General features: G+C 39.0%; 1 protein-coding gene across 10 annotated transcripts in view; it reads left to right on the plus strand.

Moving 5' to 3' along the window:
- Positions 1–22,809: 22,809 nt before the first annotated feature.
- The window catches only part of NARS2 (asparaginyl-tRNA synthetase 2, mitochondrial), a 135,438-nt gene continuing 130,407 nt past the window's right edge, over positions 22,810–27,840 (plus strand). For 9 of the 10 annotated variants that reach the window (XM_065881863.1, XM_065881864.1, XM_065881869.1 and 6 more), the window contains exons 1-3: positions 22,810–22,950; positions 26,125–26,234; positions 26,741–26,861. In XM_065881863.1, the coding sequence (XP_065737935.1) occupies positions 22,810–22,950; positions 26,125–26,234; positions 26,741–26,861 (372 nt within the window). The remainder of the gene's footprint in view (positions 22,951–26,124; positions 26,235–26,740; positions 26,862–27,840) is intronic. The other variant, XM_065881872.1, reaches the window with a different exon arrangement.

Here is a 27,840-nt window from a genome sequence, read left to right on the forward strand (position 1 = left end):
GATGTCAAAGTTAACAATGTTAGCCAACTAAACATAGCACTTCCTGAACATATGTTGGATGTTAGCCTATCAGCACTGATGTTAATCATGCTTTGGACAGTAGACAGACTGTCTGTAAATACCCAGTTGGCATCAGGAAAGAAAACTTATTTTCTGCTATTGCTGTTGAAGCCCTGACCATATCTCTTCTCATACTTGAAATAAGTTCACTGACTATTCCATCTACACCTTGTATATACTTCTGTGGTTGGGATTTACTGCCAATCTATTCTAATTCTTTGTTTATCTGTCTCTCCCACACTAGCCTGTAAGACTGTGCAGGGGTTGTAGTTTATTAATATTTGCCAGGCCTGCAATGGAATAAGCAGGGACTTGGGAGTAAGAAAAGATTTGGATCTCAATCCTGGCTCTAGAGCTTTTTGTGTCATCACAGGCAAGTTTCTTAACTTCTCTGAGCCTCGTGATACTAATCTGAAAAACAGATTTTTAAAAAATTGAACTATAGTTGATTTACAATGTGGGGTTAGTTTCAGGTGTACAGCAAAGCGATTCAGTTATATATATATTATTTTTCAGATTCTTTTCCCTTATAGGTTATTACAAAATATTGAGCATACTTCCCTGTGCTATACAGTAGGTCCTTGTTGGTTATCTGTTTTATATATAGTTGTGTGTTTATGTTAATCCCAAACTCCTAATTTATCCCTCCTCCCCCTTTCCCCTTTGGTAACTGTAAGTTTGTTTTCTATGTCTGTGGGTCTGTTTCTGTAAAACAGGGATTTTAATACCTACCTGGAAGAATTGATTAACATTAAATGATAAAATTTACTATATCATAGAGGTTCTTTGGTTGTAAACAGAAAGAAGCTGTATCATTAAGATTCTTTAGTTATAAGCAACAGAGGTAAGCTCTGGCTAATTTGAGAAAAAAGTATCAATACATGACAGCCAAATGCAATGTGTAATCTGGGATTGGATCCTAGGTCAGAGAGGGAAATTGACAGAAATGATATTATTGGGACAGCTAGTATAACCTGAAAAATGGATTGTATATTATAAAATAGCATTACTTATTCCTATATTTTCTGAATTTGATCATTATATTGTGGTAATATAAGAAAAGATGCTTGTTCTTAGAAAGTAAATAATGTAGGATTTGGAGGTAAAGAAGCATGATGTCTGCAACTCTGAAATGGCCCAGGAAAAAGTATATATCATGTATATAATATATATGTAAAACACACAGAGTTCAGTAAAGTAAATATGGTAAAGTATTAGCAATTAATGAATCCAGGTAAAGGGTATGGAGTTATTTGAACTGTTCTTGTCACTCTATATTAATTTAAAATAATTACAAAATTTTTAAAATATTTAAAGAAAAAATAGTAGATTTATTAAAATAATCTTGGCACTTTCAAAATCAACAGGAAGGCTGGAGAACCAGGCTTGGAAACTAGACAGGAACAAGGACAAGGGCTATTCATCTATCAGAGTACAGCACTGGAAAAAATGACTTTCTTCCTTCTTTTCCTCACTTTGCACAGGACTCACAATCCCAGGAGAGAAAGGACCATTTAGTGAATCAAAACAGAGGAGGTGGGGGATAGGATCCAGCAGAATGAGTTTCCAGAAGCGTTCACTATTGTATCCCTCAAAACCTAGAACAGTGCCTGGCTCAGTACATAGTAGATGCTCAAAAAATAATTTCTAATGAATGTTTATGCTCTAGCACACGACAGGCACACAAGAAACCTACACAGGAGTATTAGTTGCCTTCCTTTCCGTTTTGTATCTCTAGTTCCAAGCACTTTACCAAGCATATAGCAGGTGCTCTAGGATAGTTGCTAAGTGCATCACAGCATTGGCCTGGCCTGCAGTAGTGGCTGCAGATTTGCTGTGAGGCTCCTCATTCAGGGATCACGTCTTCTTCCTTACTGATGAGTGGACACGCCATCTGCTTTCCAGACAGGCAACAGCTTCAAGTGTCTATGTCAAAAACAGGGAAATGTGTCAAGAAAGTATAGTAGAGTGATGTTTAGAGTCACCACCACCTAATCACTGTGAAATTTGGGGAGTAAGTCTCAGTCTCTCTAAGGGTAGGCATTTTCGTGTATAAGATAAGATGTCATAGCCACTAACCTACAAGAGAACTCCCTAAAGCTCTGTAACAATCATAACATAGTTCCCTAGTGCATTCACCCTTCCACTTTCCTAGGTAACTTTCTCATAATTTCTCTTCTCTCTTTCAATCATCCTTATCTTCCCCAATCCTTATGCTTAGGTGATAAACCCTCCCTTTAATGGTTCTTTCCAGAACTTGTACAAACCACTTCTGTTATATTCTGTTTTCCAGAATTTAGTTACCTAGTCACATGGCTATGCCTACCTTCAAGGGAAGCTAGGAAATGTCTTTATTGTGGGGAACCATGTACCCAGATGTAATTCTGGGCTTCTGTTATCAAAAAAAGGAAAATGGACATTGAGACAGACTAGCAGTTTTTATTATAATGGACTTACCATGTTGTTTCCTGAGACTAGGGGCATCACTTCAAAAATTTGACTGAGATTCTCAAGTGGGCCCTAATTCTCTCTGGCCGTCAAACCATCTTTCTCCAGTCCACCCACTTTCCTAAATGGTTATTTCATAGTCTTTTATCTCTTCTCAGAACTCTGATACTACTTCATATCTCTTTCTTCCTCTCCCTCTCCCCACCCCCCAGCAGAAGACCTTGCCTCCTATTTCCTCATGAAGTAGAAGCAAATTAAAGAGGACTTTCAGAACCTTCCATGACCATATATACCCACCAACCTGCGTGTGTGCCCGTGTACTCTACCTTCTCCTGTTAATGCAGATAAACTACTCATAACATTCTTAGCTAAGCCTAGCCCTCCACTAGTACAGTCCATCCCAGCCCCTCTCTCCTGCTCAAACACAGCACTCCAGGCATTCTCTTCTTTCTCTTCTCTCTTTCCTGCATCAATTTTTCCTCTCTTTTAGATCTTTCCCTCCTGGTTTCCAATCCAGCATGTCAGGTCTTCGAAGTCATCACTCCTGTCCTCACAACAAGGTAAAAAGCTGAAAAAACTGAAAACAACTCTTCTTAGATCCATCAAAGAATTGAAGTGACAAGGCAGCCTGCTGCCTCCAAAACTGGAGAGACAAATTTCTTTTAAAATGCAACTTAAAAAACTGACACAAAAAAGAAATATTTATTAAGCATACTAAATTTGTACTTTAAAACCTACTCATGAGAAGAGCTCTAGGCCTACATGGCTACACTAGTGAATTCTGTTAAACATTTAAAGAATAAATAATACCAATCTTATACAAACACTTTCAGAAAATAATACCCTGTGCCTGCTGAAATTTCTCTCTCTCTCTGTCTCTCTCTGTCTCTCCATATCATCTATAGATATAGATATATGGTCTTTTTCCAACTGATTTGTTTATATCAGGATCCAAATAAGGACCTACACATTGCATTTGGGTGATATATCTCTTCATTTTTCTTAAATCTATAATTTCCCCTCACCATTTTTTTTTAATGATACAAATGAATTTATTTGCAAAACAGAAGCAGACTCAGACATAGAAAACAAATTTATGGTTACCAAATGGGAAAGGTCCCCTCACCATTTTTAGGTGGCGCAGTGGTTGGGAGTCCGCCTGCCGATGCGGGGGACGCGGGTTCGTGCCCCGGTCCGGGTGGATCCCCCGTGCCGCGGAGCGGCTGGGCCCGTGAGCTGTGGCCGCTGGGCCTGTGCTCACAGGCCTGCGCCTGTGCTCCGCAACGGGAGAGGCCACAACGGTGAGAGGCCCGTGTACCGCAAAAACAAAAACAGAAACATTTTTAATTGTTGAATAAACTAGTTCATTTGTCCTATAGAATCTTCTAAATTCTGGACTGGGCTTGTTTCTTCCTCATGGTAGTTTTTAATTTGTTCCTCTAACCCCCATATTTCCTTCTTTTGCTAGGGTTGGAAAACTACGGCCAGCAGGCTAAACCTAGCCCAAGCCTGTTTGTGTAATTCCTGAAAGCTAAAAATGGTCATTTATAGTTTAAAGGATTGCCAAAACAAATAAACAGGGACTTCTCTGGTGGTGCAGCGGTTAAGAAGCCACCTGCCTAAACTAGTTTGTCTAGTTTGTTCACTGTTGTATCCCCAGCACTTATAAGAGTGCCTGGCAATAATATTTTTAAAATAGTAGATGATTAGAGTTGTTGAGAGGATTAAATGAGATAATACATCTAAAGCCTTTAGCGTGGTGAACCTTTAGCGTGGTGAATGGTAATTATTGGTATTAACATTGTTATTATGAAACATTTTATTTCCTCTGTGTGAATCTACTTATTAATCTATGTCCATAGTGACTTTCCAAAGGGGAAGAGGATAGCACTCTGGTAGGGACTATAAAACTGACTCTTTCTGGGCTATATTTATTAGTAGCTCAATGTCATATTAACATTCTACTAGTAGGCTCTTTTAGAGAGCATTGGCTTTTCTATAGGAGGCTGTCCAGAAAAAAATCTTTTACTGTCTTTACAAAGTCTCCCTTCCCTAAATTCTCAATAAATAAAAAACTGAGAACCAGACTGTTCTCAGACTTAGATTATATTGCTTTCAGCTTCCAGCCTCTGGGTGGAATAAAAGTTCATTTTTTGCAATTCATTTTCTCTTTCTCCTTCAGGTGGGAGAAGTATATATAATGAGCAGTCCTCTGAGGTTCTGCTGGTTTCCTAAAGAGCAAATTTTAACTTGGATTTCTTTTTTGTTTTGGTTTGGTTTTTAAGAATATTTTCTATTGCCAGTGTATTTCATTTTAGCTACATTATGGATTAAATTGGCTTTGTTTTTTTTATCATCTTTTTTTTACTGAAGTACAATTGACATATAACAGTGTATTATTTTTAGGTATACAACATAATAATTTGATACATGTATATATTACAAAATGATTACTTACCACAATAAGTTTAGTTAGCATCCAGCACCACACATAGTTGCAAATTTTGTTTCTGATGAAGAGAACTTTTAAGATCTACTTTCTTAGCAACTTTCAAATACACAATACAGCATTTTTAATTATAGTCACCATGGGGTACATTTCATCTCGAGATCTTATCTTATAACTGAAAGGGTACCTTATGACCACCTTCACCCATTTGACCCACCTCCTACCCCCCCAAATCTCATAGTTCCTCTCATTGGAATTCTAATCTGGAACCATACATAGAAGAGGATTCTGGGAAACCCAGTTCCCAGTCATAAATGAGAGAGATAATGCAAATTTGATAATGGATAATAAAGCCCATATGTAAACAACCAATGGGTCAATGAAGAAATCAAAGAGGAAATCAAAAAATACCCAGAGACAAATGAAAATGAAAACACAGTGATTCAAAATCTATGTGATGCAGTAAAAACAGGTCTAAGAGGGAAGTTTATAGTGATACAAACCTACCTCAGGAAACAAGAAAAATCTCAAACAACCTTACACCTAAAGGAACTAGAAAAAAAAGAACAAAACCCAAAGTTAGTAAAAGGAAATAAATCATAAAGGTCAGAGCAGAAATAAATAGAGGCTAAAAAAGCAATAGAAAAGATCAGTGAAACTAAGAACTGGTTCTTTGAAGAAATGGACAAATTGGTAAACCTTTAGCCAGACTCACCAAGAAAAAAAGAGGGCCCAAATAAAATCAGAAATGAAAGAGAAGTTACAGCTGAAGCCACAGAAATACAAAGGATCATAAGAGATTACTGTGAACAATTATATGCCAATTAAATGGACAACCTAGAAGAAATGGACAAATTTCTAGAAATGTACAATCTCCCAAGACTGGATCAGGAAGAAAGAGAAAATATGAATAAACCAATTACCAGTAATTAAATTGAATCAGTAATAAAAACTCCCAACAAACAAAAGTCCGGGACCAGATGGCTTTACAGGTGAATTCTGGCAAACATTTAGAGAAGAATTAACACCTATCCTTCACAAACTGTAACAAAAATTTGCAAAGGAAAAAACACTTCCGAAAAATAGAACTACCATTCAATTCAGCAATTCCACTTCTGGGTATTTTTGCAAAGAAAACAAAAACACTAATTCAAAAAGATATATATGCACCCCTATGTTCATTGCAGCATTATTTAGGAAGCAACCTAAGTGTCCATCGACAAATGAATGGATAAAGAAAATGGTATAAATATACAATGGAATACTACTCAGCCATAAAAAAGAATGAAATCTTGCCATTTGCGACAATGTGTTTGGACATGAAGGGTGTTATGCTAAGTGAAATAAGTCAGACAGAGATGGACAAATACCGTGTGATTTCACTTATATGTGAAATCTAAAAAACCAAACAAATGAATAAACATAACTAAACAGAAATAGAGTCCTGTATACAGAGAACAAACAGGTGGTTGCCAGAGAGGGCATGAGAGGAACAGAGGAATAGGTGAGGGAGATTAAGAGGTACAAACATTGTTACAAAGTAAATGAGTCACAGGTATGAAATGTGCAGTGTGGAGAATATAGTTAATGATTATTTAGTATCTTTGTATGGTGACAGATGACAACTAGACTTATCATGGTGATCATTTTGAAATGTATAGAAATACTGAATGACTATATTGTACAGCAGGAATTATCATAGTGCTATAGGTCAATTATACTTCAAAACCAACCAACCAAACTCATAGAAAAGGAGATCAGATTTGTGGCTACCAGAGCCAAGGGGTCAGGGAAGGGGATTCAGATGAAGGTAATCAAAAGATACAAACTTACAGTTATAAGATAAAGAAGTACTAGGGAGATAATCTACAACATGATAAAGATAACACTGCTGTACGCTATATATGAAAGATGTTATGAGAGTAAATTCTCAGAGTTCTTATCACAGGGAAATACAGTTGTCTATTTCTTTAATGTATCTATATGAGATGATGGATGTACACTAAGCCTATTGTGGTAATCATTTCATGATGTTCTGTAAGTCGAAATATTATGCTGTACACCTTGAACTTACACAGTGCTGTATGTCAATTATATCTCAATAAAACTGGAAGAAAAAATAAAAATGGGAAAAATACATATGTATACTTGAGGGCATAATAATTCAAATACCCAGAGTCCTCACAAAGTAAATAAAAGTGTTTTTTTTTTTCTGTATTTCCCTAAAATGTAGACCTTAAGCTGTTGGATAGGAAGATGCAGTGAGCAAGCAGCAGTACGTTTGTACAAACATAGCATTTCTCTTGATACCTTCTCTTCCAATATAACTGTGTAACAGGTCTATTTTTTTTCCTTCTCTTGAAAGGGATGGAAGCCTTTTTTTTTTCCCCCTCAAGTAAGTCCAATTTTAAAGGCAGGCCTGCACTGGATGTACTGACACCATCAGAAAAGATCTATAGCAAAAGTGGATTTTAAGGAAAAGACCTTATGTATTTCAGCTATATGTTAATGTTCTACCACGGATTCTCAGAGGATGGGGAGGAAAATGGTTATATCTCCCAAGGAAGTGTATCTGAATCTTAAGGAATTCTGATTTACATTTCTAGGAGGAAACTCAAGAAATTCTGATTTACCTTTCTGCCCACCACCCCTTCTACCAATGAATCACTGCCAACATGAGCCAGTGTTACTAATGAGAGTGTGTTTTATCCTGGAGGTTCAGAGGGAAAAAAGGAGTGAGGACCAATGTTCTATATCAAGCGAAAGAGAGAGATACATTTGACCAGTATATTAGTTATCTAAAATGTAGGCATTAAAACAGTAAATATTTATTATTCTGTCAGTTTCTGTGGGTGAGATGTTTAGGAATGGCTTAGCTTGGTAATTCTGGTTCAGGGTTTCTCACAAGGTTGCAGTCAAGATGTCATTTGGATCTGCAGCAATCTGAAGGCTCAACCAAACTAGAAGAGCTAATTCCAAGATGACTCACATGGCTGGCAAGGTGGTTGTAATGGTTAATTTTAATGACTTGACTGGGCCAAGGGATGCCCAGAAAGCTGGTTAAATGTTATCTCTTGAGTAGTAGTTTAGTATTTCTGTGAGGGTGTTTCATTATTTCTACAAGGGGGTTTCCAAAAGAGATTAGCATTTATTTTTATTTATTTTTAATTTTTTTTACGTCTTTATTGGAGTATAATTGCTTTACAATGGTGTGTTAGTTTCTGCTTTATAGCAAAGTGAATCAGTTATACATATGTTCCCATATCTCTTCCCTCTTACGTCTCCCTCCCTCCCACCCTTCCTATCCCACCCCTCCAGGCGGTCACAAAGCACCGAGCTGATCTCCCTGTGCTATGCGGCTGCTTCGCACTAGCTATCTACTTTACGTTTGATAGTGTATATATGTCCATGCCACTCTCTCGCTTCGTCACAGCTTACCCTTCCCCCTCCCCATATCCTCAAGTCCATTCTCTAGTAGGTCTGTGTCTTTATTCCCATCTTACCCCTAGGTTCTTCATGACATTGTTTTTTTCTTAGATTTCATATATATGTGTTAGCATACGGTATTTGTCTTTCTCTTTCTGAACTTCACTCTGTATGACAGACTCTAGGTCTATCCACCTCATTACAAATAGCTCAATTCCATTTCTTTTTATGGCTGAGTAATATTCCATTGTATATATGTGCCACATCTTCTTTATCCATTCATCCGATGATGGACACTTAGGTTGTTTCCATCTCTGGGGTATTGTAAATAGAGCTGCAATGAACAGTTTGGTACATGACTCTTTTTGAATTATGGTTTTCTCAGGGTATATGCCCAGGAGTGGGATTGCTGGGTCATATGGTGGTTCTATTTGTAGTTTTTTAAGGAACCTCCATACTGTTCTCCACAGTGGCTGTATCAATTCACATTTCCACCAACAGTGCAAGAGCGTTCCCTTTTCTCCACACCCTCTCCAGCATTTATTGTTTCTAGATTTTTTGATGATGGCCATTCTGACTGGTGTGAGATGATATCTCATTGTAGTTTTGATTTGCATTTCTCTAATGATTAATGAAGTTGAGCATTGTTTCATGTGTTTGTTGGCAGTCTGTATATCTTCTTTGGGGAAATGTCTATTTAGGTCTTCTGCCCATTTTTGGATTGAGTTGTTTGTTTTTTTGTAATTGAGCTGCTTATAAATTTTGCAGATTAATCCTTTGTCAGTTGCAAATATTTTCTCCCATTCTGAGGGTTGTCTTTTGGTCTTGTTTATGGTTTCCTTTGCTGTGCAAAAGCTTTGAAGTTTCATTAGGTCCCATTTGTTTATTTTTGTTTTTATTTCCATTACTCTAGGAGGTGGGTCAGAAAGGATCTTGCTGTGATTTATGTCATAGAGTGTTGTTCCTATGTTTTCCTCTAAGAGTTTGATAGTTTCTGGCCTTACATTTAGGTCTTTAATCCATTTTGAGCTTATTTTTGTGTATGGTGTTAGGGAGTGATCTAATCTCATACTTTTACATGCACCTGTCCAGTTTTCCCAGCACCACTTATTGAAGAGGCTGTCCTTTCTCCACTCTACATTCCTGCCTCCTTCATCAAAGATAAGGTGACCATATGTGCGTGGGTTTATCTCTGGGCTTTCTATCCTGTTCCATTGATCTTTCTGTTTTTGTGCCAGTACCATACTGTCTTGATTACCATAGCTTTGTAGTATAGCCTGAAGTCAGGGAGCCTGATTCCTCCAGCTCCGTTTTTCGTTCTCAAGATTGCTTTGGCTATTCGGGGTCTTTTGTGTTTCCATAGAAATTGTGAAATTTTTGGTTCTAGTTCTGTGAAAAATACCAGTGGTAGTTTGATAGGGATTGCATTGAATCTGTAGATTGCTTTGGGTAGTAGAGTCATTTTCACAATGTTGATGCTTCCAATCCAAGAACATGGTATATCTCTCCATCTATTTGTATCATCTTTAATTTCTTTCATCAGTGTCTTATAATTTTCTGCATACAGGTCTTTTGTCTCCTTAGGTAGGTTTATTCCTAGGTATTTTGTTCTTTTTGTTGCAATGGTAAATGGGAGTGTTTTCTTGATTTCACTTTCAGATTTTTCATCATTAGTGTATAGGAATGCCAGAGATTTCTGAGCATTAATTTTGTATCCTGCTGCTTTACCACATTCATTGATTAGCTCTAGTAGTTTTCTGGTAGCATCTTTAGGATTCTCTATGTATAGTATCATGTCATCTGCAAACAGTGACAGCTTTACTTCTCTTTTCTGATTTGGATTCCTTTTATTTCCTTTTCTTCTCTGATTGCTGTGGCTAAAACTTCCAAAACTATGTTGAATAAGAGTGGTGAGAGTGGGAAGCCTTGTCTTGTTCCTGATCTTAGTGGAAATGCTTTCAGTTTTTCACCATTGAGGACGATGTTGGCTGTGGGTTTGTCATATATGGCCTTTATTATGTTGAGGAAAGTTCCCTCTATGCCTACTTTCTGCAGGGTTTTTATCAAATATGTGTGTTGAATTTTGTCGAAAGCTTTCTCTGCATCTATTGAGATGATCATATGGTTTTTCTCCTTCAGTTTGTTAATATGGTTTATCACATTAATTGTTTTGCGTATATTGAAGAATCCTTGCATTCCTGGAATAAACCCCACTTGATCACGGTGTATGATCCTTTTAATGTGCTTTGGATTCTGTTTGCTAGTATTTTGTTGAGGATTTTTGCATCTGTGTTCATCAGTGATATTGGCCTGAGATTAGCATTTAAATTGGTACACTGAGAAAAGCAGATGGCCCTCCCCAGTGTGGGTGGGCATAATTCAATCCACTGGGAGCTTGAATAGAACAAAAAAGGAGAGGAAGGTCGAATTCTGTCTCTGCTTGACTGATCTGGAACATCGATCTTCTGCCCTCTACACTCCTAGTTCTCAGACCTTCAGACTTGGACTGGAATCTGCACCATAGGCTGTCTGGCTTTTAGCTTTGACCTATACCATGAGCCTTCCTGGTTATCCATTTTGCAGAGAGCTGATGGTGGGACTTCTTAGCCTTCTAAATTATGTGAACTAATACCAATCAATCAATCACCAACTAACCAAATAACCCATGTTAGCTTCCTATTGGAGCTTTTGCTCTAGAGGACCCTCAGTGCTACAGTGGTGCTAGTCAGCACTGGCAGGATGCCTTAGTTCCTCACCATGTAGGCATCTTCGTAGAGCTAGTTCAGTACCTTTATGACATGGTACCTAGCATCCCCCAGAGCAACGGATCCAAGAGAAGAAGATGGAAGGGCAAGGTCTTTTATGACTTATCCTCAGAAATCACACACCAACACATGCACTGTCCTCTTTGTTAAATGGATGACTACTGTGTGACTGATGAGGAGAGCACTCTACAAGGGATACAAATACCAGGAGGCAAGGACCATTGGGGTCATCTTAGAGGCTGGCTACTACAAGTAGCCTTTTCACTAGGAAACCTTTTCACTAGGAAACTTACACCAAACTATATATATAATTTTGCTGGGCTCCATCCAAATGGATAAATATTAAAATATTACAAAAACAGGGGTTGAATTAACAACTTTTTAGTATAATTTATGATTCATATGTATGCGTGTGTATATACATATATGTGTAGGTACATTTATATATACACATATATCTCATACTCCTTTATGATATATATCATATACTAATAAGGAATGTCAAATGAAACTTAAAATCTTACATTTTTACATCTGTCAATGTATAAGATTCTGAAAGTAAATCCCAAAAAGAAGAAGATAAATCAGTTTTCAGGGCAGGTCACATTGTCAGACATTCTTCCTTACCGCTGTTCACAGGGATTGATGGAACTCAAGGAAGCCCTGCTAAAGGAAGAAATCTATTAAAGGAAATCTTCAGGTCCCTGAATTTTTAGGCACTACCATTCTTGTGGTAGAATCAGCTTGCCATCTTTGTTCTAATATACCTCTCACAAGCTGCTTCTATAGAAAGTTCAAAACAGTTTACAGAGGCATCAATAATTTTTTTCCTGCTTGAAAAACCAGAAATAATGATCTCTTTTTGTGTCTTTAAGTGCTTACCTAATTGTTTATTAGTTTTAGACCAATAGTGAGCATTGACGGTTGTGTAGATTCTAGGAAAACCTCTCTTTCATATTCTTTGTCATAAGGGCAAATTATGTTGTTTTGACTTTGCTTTTTTTTTTTTTTTTTTTTTTTTTTTTTTTTTTTTTTTTTTTTGGCGGTACTTGGGCCTCTCACTGTTGTGGCCTCTCCTGCTGCGGAGCACAGGCTCCAGACGCACAGGCTCAGCGGCCATGGCCCACGGGCCCAGCCGCTCCCCGCGCGGCATGTGGGATCTTCCCAGACCGGGGCACAAACCCGTGTCCCCTGCATCGGCAGGCGGACTCTCAACCACTGCGCCACCAGGGAAGCCCGACTTTGCATATTTTTAAGCAGAGGCATTTTCCCCCGAATATCTCTCTCATTATTCATAACATTATTTGTCTATATCTGACCTTACATGGCGGGGGGTGGGGTGGGGGGGAGGTAATCCCTCAGGAGCAGGAGGAAACTTCCTTAAATGAAAAAGTATTTGCCAAAAGTCTACAGAAAAGATCATGCTCAACAGCAGTGGCATACCAGTAACACAACTGTAGACAATTTAAAACAATAATAAAACAGGCCAAAAGCCAATCAGCTTTTTATTTGCAGTTGTAAACTAAAGCTGTGTTTGTGATATAGTATTCCTCCCTGAAGAAGATATCTGAGCATTTTTGAACATTTCTTCTTTATATGTAACATTTTTGGGAACTTTGGGGAAAAAATTGTCCATTCTTTTCAGTCTTACCTCATCAGTGGAAAATGCTGAAAAATGTAGGTATGTATAATAGTAAAAAGACTTCCCTAGGCAAGATGGAGTGCACAGTATGAAGCTGTGTGTCAATTGAAGATAAATTTTGAAAAGCTAATCTCAATCTTTGAAGTTCTGTGTGATCCAAAAGAAAATATGAATAGATGAGGATCAGCTCAGATTTTACTGTCTGCTATATGTGATTTTTCTTTTCTGAGTTGTCTTGTTTTCTGGTGTGAAATTTTAGAGGTTAAATATCAAAATGATTTGCAAAGAGCCAGAATCAGCTTCAAACAATGTACAGTGAAATTCCAAGCTTTAAAATTGTTCCCTGAAGACCAGACAGAAATTTTAGAGAAGGCCATTAACCATGCAATCAAAAATAAAATAAAATAAACATTTAAATAGAAAAAAATCCATTTTTAAAGAAAATGAAAGGAGAAATGATAAAAGATACTGGTCTTACATTGCTAAAAGAAATCAAAAGGGTAGTTTTGAGGGCCTTAATCTTTTTCTTCAAGAACTGCACACTATTTCCAAAGCAAAAGATCAAATAATGTCAAGTCTTGCTGCCATTCAGCCATTTTTCAACAATACAGCATTATAAAGGCAACCCAGAGAGTGGGTGAAGATATTTGCAATGCATGTAACTGAGAAGCACTCACATCTAAAATCTACACGTAAGAACTTGTATAGGTTAATAAGAAAATCAATTAGAAAAAAAGGACTTCTCAGTAGAAGAATGGACAAAAAACTTAGTTCACCAGAGAAGAAAACCCAATAAAAATTGACATTGAAAAGATGCTCAAAAAGAATAATCAGGGAAATGTGAATTAAAACTGCAATGAGATACAACTATATCTCCACCAATATAGCTAAATTTAAAAGACTGATGAGACTAATTGTTGACAAGAATGTGAAGCAACAGGAACTCTCATATATGCCTAATAATACTTTAGAAAAAATGTGGCCCTACTTATTAAAGCTGAAGTTTGTATATCCTATCATACAGCAATTTTATTCCTAGATTTTATTCCCAGATTAACTACATATGTACAGTAAGTTATGTACATTAATATTCATAGCGGTGTTACTTATACTGGAACACTGGAAACAACTCAAAAATCCATCAAATTCATATGGAACCACAAAAAATCCCAAATTGCCGAAGCAGTTTTGAGAAAATATAACAAAGCTGGAGGTATCCACCCTCCCAGACTTCAGAGTATACTACAAAGCTACAGTAATCAAAACACCATGGTACTGGCACAAAAACAGACACACAGTGGAACAGAATAGAGAGCCCAGAAATAAACCCTCACACCTGTGGTCAATTAATCTACAACAGAAGAGGCAAGAATATACAATAGAGAAAAGACAGTCTCTTCAACAAGTGGTGCTGGGAAAACCGGACAACTACATGTAAAACAATGTGAGTAGAACATTACCTCATACAATATACAAAAATAAACTCAAAACAGATTAAAGACCTAAATGTAAGACCTGAAACTATAAAAACTCTTAGAACATAGGCAGAACACTATTTGACGTAAATCATAGCAGTATTTTTTTTTTGGATCTGTCTCCTTAGGCAAAAGAAATAAAAGCAAAAATAAATAAATGAGATATAATTAAACTTAAAAGCTTTTGCACAGCAAAGGAAATCATTGACAAAATGAAAAGACAGCATATGGAGTGGGAAAAAGTATTTGCAAATGATATGACCAACAAGGGGTTAATATTCCAAAATACACAAACAGCTCATACTACTCAGTATCAAAAAAAAAAAAAATGGACAGAAGACCTGAGTAGACGTTTTTCCAAAGAAAACATACAGATGGCTAACAGGCACATGAAAAGATACTCGGCATCGCTAATTATTAGAGGAAATGCAAATCAAAACAATGAGATATCAGCTCACACCTGTCAGAATGGCTATTATCAAAAAGTCTACAAACAACAAATGTTGGTGAAGATGCGGAAAAAAGGGAACCCGTGTACACTGTTTGGTGGGAATGTAAATTGGTACAGCCACTGTGGAGAACAGTACAGAGGTTCCTCAAAAAACTAAAAATAGAACTACCATATGATCCACCAGTTCTACTCCTGGGTATATATCTGGAAAAACTGAAAACACTAATTTGAAAAGATACATACACCCCCATGTTCATACAGCACTATTTACTATCCAAGATATGGTAGCAACCCAAATAGCCATCAACAGATGAATGGATAAAGATGTGATATCTATATTCAATACAATGGAATGTTACTCAGCCATAATAAAAGAATGAAATCCTGCCATCTGCAGCAACATGAACAGACCTAGAGAATATTGTGCTTAGTGAAATAAGTCAGACAGAAAGACAAATACAGTATGATATCACTTTTTTGTGGAATCTAAAAAATACTACAAATAAATGTATATGTAAAACAGAAACAGACTCACAGATATAGAAAACAAACTAGTTGTTAACAGAGGGGTGAAGAAAGTGGGGATGGGCAAATTAGGAGCATGGGATTAAGAGACACAAACTACTATGTATAAAATAGATAAGCAACAAGGATACATTGTACAGCACAGGGAATTATAGCCATTTTCTTGTAATAACATTTAATGGAGTATAATCTGTAAAAATACTGAATCACCATACTATACACCTGAAACTAATATAATACTGTAAATCAACTATACTTCAATTAAAAATAAACAAAATTAAAAATAAAAAATAAACAAAATAGGGGCTTCCCCTGGTGGCACAGTGGTTAAGATTCCACCTGCCAATGCAGGGGACATGGATTCGAGCCCTGGTCTGGGAAGATCCCACATGCTGCAGAGCAACTAAGCCCATGCACCACAACTACTGAGCCTGCGCTCTAGAGCCCATGAGCCACAGCTACTGAGCCTTCGTGCCACAACTAGTGAAGCCCGTGCGCCTAGAGCCCGTGTTCCGCAACAAGAGAAGCCACCCCAATGAGCAGCCCCCGCACCGCAACAAAGATTAGACCCCACTCACTGCAACTAGAGAAAGCCTGTGAGCAGCAACAAAGACCCAACGCAGCCAAAAATAAAATAAATTTATATAAAAAAATAAATAAAATGAAAAAAACAATGCAAAAAATAAAAGATACACTCTGGCATTTACCTTATAATGTGGAAATGGATGATTCAGGAAATCCAAATAAAACCTCAGGCTAAATGAAAAGAAAACAATCAGCAGAATGGATAAATAAATTGGGTTATTGTCATAAAGTGGAATACCATAGGGCAATGAAAATGAACACACTATAGGCAGTGACATAGTTGATTCTCACAAAAATAATATTGACCATGAGAAACCATACACAAAATAACACATACTGTATGATTCTATTTACATAAAGTTCAAAAACAAGCAAAACTAAATGATAATGTCTAGTTTGCAGAGGATGTTACAATTTACTTTCAACCCCATTTTAGGAAATGCAAACATTTACCAATGTGCTAGCCAATTAACAAATATCAAACTCCAGAAGTAACTGTACAAAATCAGAATTTGTAGCAAACCATCTAGTGGCAGGCTGTGTCCAATCTCTGCTAAATTTAAATTTTTAAAGAGTGATAAAAACTTTAGGCACCCTGGGAGTAAGTATGTTTTCTTCAGTCTGCAGTTTGGTCACAAGACATTATAGAAATTTATTTTCTAAAATTTCCATAAGGTCATGGCTAAATACATAAAAATTTCCATGATTGGTAAAACCACGGTAGGCAAGATCAATATCTCAAAACAGGGATGAGGAGAGTGACTGGACACATATAATGACATTAAAGGTAAAAGATATTTTTAAAAGAAAATTTTAGTCTTATTTCTAGGAGTTTATCCTGCAGATATACAGGTTCTGCATGCATAGTGTATGTACAACATACTCAGTGCAGATTGCATGAGAGCAAATTGAATAGGGAAAACTGTTTAACTATATAGTTCAGCCATATAATAGAGTAGCATTTTAATTATATTTAATTTAATTAAAAATTAAATTTTAACTATATTTAATTGCATATGTACATATGTATACATACATATATGTATACACACACATACTTTTATATCTAGAAAATGTAAAGATAAATAGTAGCTACCACTGAGGATGGTATATGGAAATAGGGTGGTTGGAGAGATTTTTTTTTTTTTTTTTTTTTTTTTTTTTTTTTTGCAGTACGTGGGCCTCTCACTGCTGTGGCCTCTCCCGTTGCAGAGCACAGGCTCCGGACGCTCAGGCTCAGCGGCCATGGCTCACGGGCCCAGCCGCTCCGCGGCATGTGGGATCTTCCCGGACCGGGGCACGAACCCGCGTCCCCTGCACCGGCAGGTGGACTCTCAACCACTGCGCCACCAGGGAAGCCCGAGATTTTTTTTTTTTTTTTTATATGCCATTTGTCACTGCCTAAAATTATTTTTCATGTTTGTACATTGTTTTTCATAATAATAGTAATAAAAATTGTTTACATTTTTCAGAGGAAGCTTTAAAAGCTGCAGTATGTAAAAGTTTCAGCAAACATCTGGAACTAACCAGATCCTTCTTTGAGGGCTGACAAGAGACTCAGGCAGGGGCCTAATTTCAATTCACTGGGCCCACATAGCAGGGCCCAGGGCAGTGGTTTTTGAACTCTTTCTTGCCCATCCACAGTAGGAAATTTATTTACATCTTGCATCCTAGTAGTTTCACAAAATAGCACTTATTATCCAAGATACCGATTTCTTTTATTCCTTTCTATTCTGCTGGTCAAAACCTACTAAATTGATTTTGTGTATCATAATTATGGTTTTACTATCTAAATGTGCAAGCCTACTGCACCATGACCACAGAAAACATTGGTTTAAAGGAGCTTGGGCTTATCTCCAGTTTGGTTCTAGCCCTTGTCTCTTAAAGAGGGGGAGACTATCGACATCTCCTAGCCCAGAAGGGGTGAGACATGGCTGGGTGATGTGGAGTCTGCCTGGGAAGGGCCTGGAGCCCCAAGAGAGCCAGCTGAGGAAGAGGCTCCTTCTACACTCCTGACGTCATGCTCCACCCCCACCCACTGATGCCTCCTCACTCTAAACCTGAAAGGCAGCTTGGATTGTAGGTTGTTTTGTTGTGGTAATATAGTATAATATAAGAAACGAAGTCAAGCCTCAAAGTAAGTGCCTCCTGAAAGCAAAGGGAAGAAAGCAGGAAAGGATAAAATCCAACTACAGAACAAGCACTTTCTCAAACTGAGTCAAAATCATTAGGTAGGAGACCCAGGAATGTGCATTTTAGCAAGCTCTGCTGGTGGTTCTTATGCACACCGAAGGTCTGGACCTAAAAGAAACGTACACAAAATAGATGGAATGCATCTTGAGCCTTCTACTTTGGGATTTAGATAGAGTTGGTTCATGAAATTCAAGGGACTCCCTAACTCTGAAACTCATAAATGATGGAGGGTGTTCACTCGGACACAACACCCATTCCTCTATCACAAAATTCACAAGATGCTTCAGTTATTAATACTGTCAACAGCCCTGTGAAGGAAGTTTGACTTCCCGAAGATCCACAGCTGTGATGAGATCTGAACCAGGACTTCTGGTTGCCATGCTAGTGTTCTTTTTCACTATGCTATTGAAAATGATGGGGGGTGGGGTGGGATTATAGTTGAAATGGAATTTTGAGGGGAAAAAAAAGAGGATCAAAACATAGTATCTCTAAAACAACGAGATATTCTTTCTTACCCAGCATTGGTAAAAATTAGAAAGTCTGGGCTTCCCTGGTGGCGCAGTGGTTGAGAGTCCGCCTGCTGATGCAGGGGACGTGGGTTCGTGCCCCGGTCCGGGAAGATCCCACATGCCGCGGAGCGGCTGGGCCCGTGAGCCATGGCCGCTGGGCCTGCGCGTCCGGAGCCTGTGCTCCGCGACGGGAGAGGCCACAACAGTGAGAGGCCTGTGTACCGCAAAAAAAAAAAAAAATTAGAACGTCTGACTCTATCAGATGTCATTAAAGGCACGGAACTCTGGGAACTCTTAGAAGCCTGTTGTGGGGTATATAAATTGGAACCAATTTGAAGAGCAATTTGGTAATATCTAGTAAAGCTGAAGATGCATATACCCCAGGCTTATCCCGAGAAACTCCTTCATGTGTATCCAGTATATTTATTGCAGCATTTTTGTAATCAAGGGCAGAGCCAGTTCTGTGGGACTCAAAGCTTATGTAATTTGGGAGGTTCTCTTTAAGAAAAATAATACAAAATTACAAATACTAAAGTAAATATTTATTTAGAATGAGAAGAAATTTCTTGAGCCTTGGAAATCCATGTCCCTTTATTCTGAGTTCCTTTATGAATGCTTTCTGATTGCTTCCTCTCTCACCCTACAATTCCTAGCAATTCCCAGTACTGCAGGGGGGAAAGAGATGGGAGGGAAGGCAGAGGGGAGATGTGCATGTGAATAAGGGGCTCTAAATTTCATGAGCTTCATGGTAAATCCGTCTCTGTTTGTAATATAGAAACACTGAAAACAGCCCAAATGGCTATCAGAATGAGAATGAATAAATTATGGTCCATTTATATAATGGAATATTAAAAAGAATGGACTAGACCTACATGGATATATCTCAAAAACTAAATTTGAGTTGGTTACTAACGCTCTGCTGTGTGTATTCCTTTAATTGGCCATTTACTCATCAGTTTCTCTTTCTAGATTATGAGCTGCTTTTCTGAAAGTTCAAAACTACAAATGTGACTTTTTATGCTCTGTGCATGTACCTTACCATTTTTCAAGTTAAGTTATAGTCACGATTGTTAGCTCCTTCAGAGAAACCCAAGATGCTTACAATATCCACTTTTCTACATCTAATGTCTCCATAATTTCTGCATCAAGTACTATGTTCCTTTGTACTCTGAAGTCGTGACCTTGAAATCAAGTTTTGGGTGTTGAAAGTTTTATGACTAGATTCAAGCACAATGAAAACCATGAACACTGACTGGTACTCCATGGTAGTATGGGATATCAGCATAGTGCCTGCCTTTTAGAAGTTCTGAAGCGTTGCAAGTTTAGCTAGAAACTGTCAAGCCGAGCCTGGTTGAAACCTTCCCCAAAGCTGACAAGTAATGCTGACAGTGTTCACTGCACACACCTGCAGTATCAAAAGGTAACAGGAAGGATGTTTCACTTCTGTTCCTCACTTCAGGGCCCTTCAGGGAACTCCATCGATCATGGAGAGCCTGGTATGCATGCTAAAGAAAGCAAGTCCTCTTTATGTTGTAGGGAGAACAACTGAAGGGTTGCTTGATCACTGGATTACGAATGGGTAAAAGAATGGGCTCTACTGCCAAACTGCCAGTGTAACTTGGTACAAATTATGAAACCTCTCTGAGTTTCAGTTTCTCCTTTGAAAACTGGGGATGATGTTACTACCCCTACTTCAGAGGGCTGTTATGAGGATTAAATGAGTGAATATGTGAAGAATATATTAACTATACATTAATATTAACATATTAATCCTGGAACATAGTAAGGATTCTGTGGCACTAGCCATCATTATTACCAGCAGTAATATATTCATTTTAGAAAGATCACTCTGGCAACTGTCTGGAAGATGATGAATCCAAAAGGGGAAGTGTCACTCCAACACTGAAAATAGAAATAAATAAGAAGATGATATGATTTGATACAGTACGAAGAGTGGCTTGAACTTAGCACCAGACACACAAATACTGTAGTCAACTTTCAGTGATCTACATTTTAAATGAACTATTGCTAGTTTTCAGTTTCACCCACTGGTTTCCCTTGCCTTCATCATACTGGCCAGTGGTCCCCTGCTCAGAAAACAACACTCTGACTTAAACAAGTAGTAGGTGACAGGGTAAAAGAAGTCAGGATCCTCACTCTCTGAGACTCAGACTTCAGTTCTTAAGATGCACACTGGGGAGGACCAGGTAAAGAAAGAAGGCAAGACAAACAGACGGCCTGGGTAGGAAGTGAGCCAACTGGTCACTATTTTTGGTCCCTTGGACAAGGTAGCATAGTCAAAGAGGAGATTTGAACTGGGGTACATATCATTGGTATGTACGCCAGATTGTCTTGTTCCCCAGCTTTTGCAGCCAATACCAAAGACATACTTTTTTTTTTAAGGCCCATAGCTACATAATTCAGAAGGCACTTAGCTGCATGTTTCCGTATTTCTGTTCTCAAGGTTCAGGAAGTGTCCAAGAACTTGGTATTTTCATGGGTGCTATTTTCTAGTCTGTTTTGAGAACAGTTTTACAATTCTTCCAGGCTTTTTGCCCTCCTGGCAACTGTTCTTGGCTACCTTCTGGCAGGAAACACTGTTTCCTACATCCCATCCTGGCAAAATGCTGATCCCCCTCCAAAACTTAGCTTATTTCCTTTTGTAGGCTACCACTTCACTTGGCTTATACATTTATATTGGTACTTATTAGTTTATATTACAATTCTCTGTTTTCTTGCCAGTCTCCATGTCTAGACCATGAGTTCCTTGATGGAAGGGACAATGGTTTTATTTCCCACCTTGGAGAGACTGTATAGCATAACAGTTTAGTGGATGGAGCCAAGATTTCCCGGTTTAAATCTCACATTTATAGAATGTATATCCTTGAGCAAGTCATTTAACTTTTCTGTGCCTAAGTTCTCTTATCTGTAAAATGGGCATCATAATAGTGCAACTTTAAGTAACTAGCCCTTCTTTCTTTTAATCAGATAGAAAACTAGTTCATGAGTATCAATGAGTTACAGAAAAAAAATTATTTTTGATACATTTAAAAGGTGGTCTAGGGCTTCCCTGGTGGCGCCGTGGTTGAGAGTTCGCCTTCCGGTGCAGGGGACACGGGTTCGTGCCCCGGTCCGGGAAGATCCCACATGCCGCGGAGCGGCTAGGCCCGTGAGCCATGGCCGCTGAGCCTGCGCGTCCGGAGCCTGTGCTCCACAACGGGAGAGGCCACAACAGTAAGGCCCGCGTACCGCAAAAAAAAAAAAAAAAAAGGTCGTCTAATACATGAAGGGGTCATTGTTTTCAGGTCATATAAACGCAGATAACTGTGTTGGAAAAGGAAACAGGCTCAAAGATTCTGGCAGGCAATGCCCAGCAATTCCTCCACTGTCTCTCCAACAGCTTCACACTGTCAAGCTTTCTCTGACTACCCCGTTCCAAGTCTTTTCACTTACTCTTACCTGTCAAAGGGTTACCTTCTGTAGCAAGCCATCTTTGGCATCCCACGCTTAGGCTGTGTCAGGGGACTGATCACCCTTTTATTCAATTGTCTGTTTAGATGTCTGATACCACCCAACTGTGACTTTAGCAGGGGCTCAGAACTCCGAAAAGACTGATCCCCTCACACTAATCCTCTCAACAATCAAGAGTCTCCTTCTGGTCCGCTTTCCTTCTGCATCAGTCACTCCTTGCCCTTTACTTTGCGTTCCTCAGCATCACCCGGAAGCTTTAGAAATGAAGACTCTCATACCTCGCCCCAAGCGGGTTACCTAGTTCCTTCAACGCTAACATCTATAACCCTAGCGTCTTAACTCCGCCCCATCTCAGCTCCTGACCCCGCCCCTTCCTCCGCTTCGCCGCCTCTTTAAATGGAGTCACAAGTACGCATGCTCCCTCTGAACTTCCTCGTAGCGTGATGACGTTAGCGTTGACGTGGTGACGTAGGGGTGGGTGCCGCGCGTGTTTCAGCTAGGGGGAAGTGCGTGAGTTTAGAAGCCACGCGGTGTTGTGGGGTGTCCCGGGAGCTCAAGGCGTGCGCTTTCTCTTTGGCCGTTCGCCGCTGAACGTCTTGTGTCCTTTCCGCCCTTTCGGGGTGGGGGAAAGCAGAGCTTCTCCACGAGCTGGGGCCCGTGAAAGAGAAGGGAGCCAGCGGGGGACTCTGGAGTGCCTGAGGGCAGGGCTGCGGCCCGGAAGAGGGAAGGAGAAGAGAGGGTTCCCGGAGGCAGGGTCCGCCCGCGCTGGGATCAGGGCTGGTCCCGAGAAGGGCCTGGGGCGGCCGCGCTATGTTCGGGGCCCGGTGCCTGCTCCGAGCCCTGCGCTCCTGTTCCTCGGCTCCCTGCCCAAGGCACAAACCTTCAGCCAAACTGAGCGTGCGGGACGCTCTCGGGGCCCAGAACGCAAGTGGGGAGCGCGTTAAGGTCCAGGTTAGTGTATCGGAAGGCGGTGGGTTTGTCTTTTTCGTTGACTGATATGGCACGTCCACGTCTAGGCTTTCCTTGTGCTGTCGGGTCGGACAAAACGACCGGCAGGACAAAGTTAGAAAATGTAGACAATCGTGTGGGTCCACGTTTTTCTTCTCTCATTGGTTACCGTTAGTTTTGCCTGGAAAGTGCTGGAACTTTGCTTTCATGATACAGGTTATTACCCGTAAACTTGTTAATCATACAGCAAAATGAATGAGCCCCTTTTCTTAGGTCCCTTATAACGTGTGTCCACAGTTATATAGCTCCTTGAGTGCAGGAACTATGTCTTACCCGTCTTGATAGTCACACATAGCTGGCGGTAAATATTTGTTCAACTAAACCATACCTTTTATTGAACTTTTAACCACCTCAGTGTCTAAAATGGGGCTTTGCATAAAACATGTTAATAAATTAGGAGAACGAGTGGAGCGTAGCAGTCTGAAAGAGCTCTGGAGTCAAGCTGCCTCAGTTTAAATCTGTGCCGCTTAGTAGCTTGTTAATTATGGGCGTGTCACTTAACGTGCTCTAAACCTCAGTTCCCTCTTACGAGAATGGAGATAATAGTCCTTACCTCACAGAGTCCTGAAGATTAGTTACAAAATATTTAGGGCAGTGGCCCACCGTGAATAAATGTTAGTTGCTATCATTTCTCTTGTTAATGATAATATTTGCAGCGGCTCCACACTGAAGGTACCTCCTTAAAGGAGCAGACCGAGCAAGGAGGTTTGACTTACTAGGTTGCTGAAACACACTGATGCAGTTATTTTTGCTGTCCTCACATATCCTTGATTTTTAGCAGTATGACCAATGTCCCCCTCTTTGCATTTCTTTGGGTTTCATATTCTTTCTATTATCCAAATCAAAACTTTTTCTTGCATTAATCTATTAATTCGACATACATTAATACCTTTGTGTGCTAGTCTAGAGAGGATTCAAAGATGAAAAGAATGGGACATACTCGCTAGGTTAGAGGCTTTCACTTTAGTGCTGTGCAGTGTATTTAGAAGTATCTGAATTGAGTGGTACTGTAATTGTAAAATAGACACTAATTTTGAAGAACAAAAGAATGCAAACTATCAGTATTTTTAATATTGATTACATGTTGATATATATTTTGGGTTCAATAAAATATACTATTAAAATTAATTTAACCCATTTCTTATATAACCACCAAAAAAGTAAAATTACATATGTGGCTCAGATATATTTGTCAGACAGCCCTGGTCTGATGGATAAGACAAGAAATAACAACAATGTGATAAGTATTAGTGGTATAAATAGAAAACTTTGAGAATACAGAGAGGGAAGTTCTTAACAGTGTGAGGAGGTCAAAGAAGACTTCTTGCATGAGGTGACATTTCAGCTGAGTCCAGAAGGATGTGTTTCCTCAGGCACAGGAACCAGGGATGGGGTGGAAATATCATTTCAGAAGAGCTTGTTGACAAGAACATGAACTTTGAACTGAGATCTGTGTTTGAATTCCACCTGTACTACTTGGTAACCTTGAGTATTTAACAAGGTTATCCTAACTTCTCTAAATATGTTTCATCTCTAAAATGATAGTTCTTGTGAGGATTAAGTAGAAAAATACTTATAAAGAGCTTAGGACAGAAGCACATTAAACAGTGCTCCATAAATGTTAACTTTTACTAACAAGTAAAAAGCAAGGCATTGGTGCTTTGGACTGGGCATGTTCAATTTATGAAGGGCCTTGTATGTGAGACTGAGGCAATTTACGCTTTACTCAGCGTAGCCCAAGCGCTTCCTAGTAGACTTAGGTTTAAATTCAAGCTCTGCCGTTTACCAGCAGTGTGCCCTCAGGCAGGTTATTTAACTTCTCTGAGCCTTAATTCTTCACTTGTAAAACGGGAATAATGATAATCCACATTGCTGTTGTGAGGAGGAGGTGAACCAGTATATGAAGAAGGTAGTAAAATGTTTGTTACATAGTAGATGTTCAGTACATGATAGATATTCTTCCACTGGATATATTCTTGGATTTTCTACTGTGTGCCTGACAATAGCCTTCAATGCAACTAAAAATGTGATTCCTAAATCCACAAAATATTATGGACATGCAAATAAGTAATAGAAGGGCTTTAATAACAGTGTCTATTAGGGTGTGGTGGGGATACAAAGAAAGTCAGGATCAGTACAGTTTTTCTAAGTAGGATTATCTCAGTTTTCCCAAGCACATTTGATGGTTAACCGAACACCATCAACTGTTCACAGTTGTTCAGAGGCTGCTAGAATATTCTCTCAACCTCTATGCTAGTTAAATTTAACTAGCATAGAGGTTGTCATCTGTGAGAGAGCTGTTTTTAGTGTTCTACTTGAAGACATCTCATTTGTACTCATGCATACCTGTCATTTAAATTCAGTGTCTTTGAAAGTTTATGTGCTACTTAATATAATCATAATAAGTTTCTTGAGAACTCTTTTAGTATGATACTTTGTAAAAAAAAAAAAACCCATAAAGATGTTTCTAGTCTATAACTACATAATCTCCCTTCTGGGAATTTTTTTTTTTTTTTTTGCGGTACGCGGGCCTCTCACTGTTGTGGCCTCTCCCGTTGTGGAGCACAGGCTCCGGACGCGCAGGCTCAGCGGCCATGGCTCACGGGCCCAGCCGCTCCGCGGCATGTGGTATCTTCCCGGACCGGGGCACGAACCCGTGTCCCCTGCATCAGCAGGCGGACTCGCAACCACTGCGCCACCAGGGAAGCCCCCTTCTGGGAATTCGATATAAAAGGAGAAAGGAACCAAAATGTGTACCCTATTATGTGTAATGGTGGGGGAGAGGGGCAGGGGCAGGAAGAAAACCTGGAATATTAGGGGGATTGGTTATGTGAATTAGGCTCATCAACCTAACGGGATTTGGGACCTCTTATTCAGAATGATGAGCTTTATTAACAAAACGACAACAGCAAAAAAGGTGGAATGCCAAAGCTGTATTTCACTGTGATGAGGACCATATAAAATTATATATGCATAGTGGTAAACTAAAAGCAATTGATTTGTTCAGGCAGGATTATGAAGACTTTTTTTTTTTTTATTTAGACCTCTGTGTGTATGTGTAATGAAAATATAAAATGTTTGTATTTTAAACTCACATTTAGAAATACTTCTCATTAGGGATGGATTCGTTCAGTCCGATCCCAGAAGGAAGTCTTATTCCTGCATGTAAATGATGGGTCATCTTTGGAAAGCCTTCAGGTTGTAGCAGATTCAAGCTTTGACAGTAGGTGAGGTTTGTTTGTTTGTTTTGAAGAGTACTTTGAATTTTTTTCATCTCCTCTGTTCCCCATTTCCCTAATCTAAGTGTTCATATTGCCCCCTCAGTGATCTTTCTAAACAAATCATCTTTTCATAGCTTTGAGGCTCAAGTCCAAATACTTAGAATCAAGATCCTTCTCTCCTCTCTCTAACATCTTCACATGACAATATCCCCCACCTATTCTTTGCTTCTCTCTCAACTATGTGCAGCTCTTAACCCAATTAAAGGTAAAATCTTCTATCATTAAATGGTTTAGGGACTTCCCTGGTGGTCCAGTGGTTAAGACTCCATGCTCCTAATGCAGGGGGCCTGGATTTGATCCCTGGTCAGGGAATTAGATCCCGCATGCCGCAACTAAGACCTGGTGCAGCCAAATAAATAAATAAATAATAGTTTAATGTTCTGAGAGCAATGTTGGTATTAATATGAGGGCTACATGTAAGATCTTGTTTATGCTATGTTTTGTTATTATAGAGAACTGGCCTTTGGGAGTTCCGTGGAAGTTCAAGGGCAGCTGGTAAAAAGTTTGTCCAAAAGGCAAAATGTGGAACTGAAGGCAGAAAAAATTGAAGTTGTTGGAAATTGTGATGCCAAGGTATGTGTTGTGACACGATTATGGAGGCCGTTAAGACTTAATTTAAAACATTAGCAACGTTTTAAGTGTGATTATTGGGAAGATGGCACTTGGAACTTTTCGATTGTGACTTCTAGATAATTGAAACAGGCTATAGACTGAGGAATGTAGAGAGAGTAGCAAAAAGTATTTATGTAGATGGCTGGAGCCTTAGGAGTGAGAGCTAAGTGATAATACTCTGTGTATCTCTGTGGTGCCTGTCACTGTTGAGATTTGCCACTTTACAAGCATGCCTAGTCAGCTGCAGTGACAAAGACATACCAGGGCAAACCACATTCTTAGGAAAGCTCTGCCTAGAAATTACTGTTGCATGATCTAGAACTGTACCATCTGGTGCAATAGCCACTAGCCACCCATGGCTATTTAATATTAAATCAGTTAAAATTAAATTAAAACTTCAGTTCCTCAGTGACATTAGCTACACTTCAAGCGCTCAGTGATCACATGCAGCTAGCAGCTACCGTACTGCATTGCACAGGTACAGATCATTTCCGTTTATCACAGAAAATTCTGTTGGATGGTGCTAGAGTGTGGGGATGCTTAGGCTGAACAAAGATAAGAAATTCTACATTAAGACATGTTTATTCCTGTTTTTGCAAGACTCTTCTGTTAGTAGCTTTTTATGTATAGCCTGATAAAGAGGTTAGAGGGAATAAAACCATAGATTATCAATCCAGTTTCTATTTGGAGAAAATGAGACCCAATCAGGTAAAATGACTTGCATTAGGTTATATTGCTGATTAGTGGCACAGCTGAAGTTTATGTGCTAGCCATTTTAACCCCCTGTGGTGTAGCTATACTCATCTTCAAATATTTAATGAACAAAAAATGAGGAATATAGGGAAATAGCATCATTTTAATTCAAATTCATTTTTAGTTCTTTTGGATAATTGAAATGTTAACCATTTTTATTTTTGCTTTTTTAGAGGGATGTTTGATT

The sequence above is a fragment of the Phocoena phocoena genome, chromosome 8, assembly GCF_963924675.1.
Source record: "Phocoena phocoena chromosome 8, mPhoPho1.1, whole genome shotgun sequence".
Taxonomy (NCBI): domain Eukaryota; kingdom Metazoa; phylum Chordata; class Mammalia; order Artiodactyla; family Phocoenidae; genus Phocoena; species Phocoena phocoena.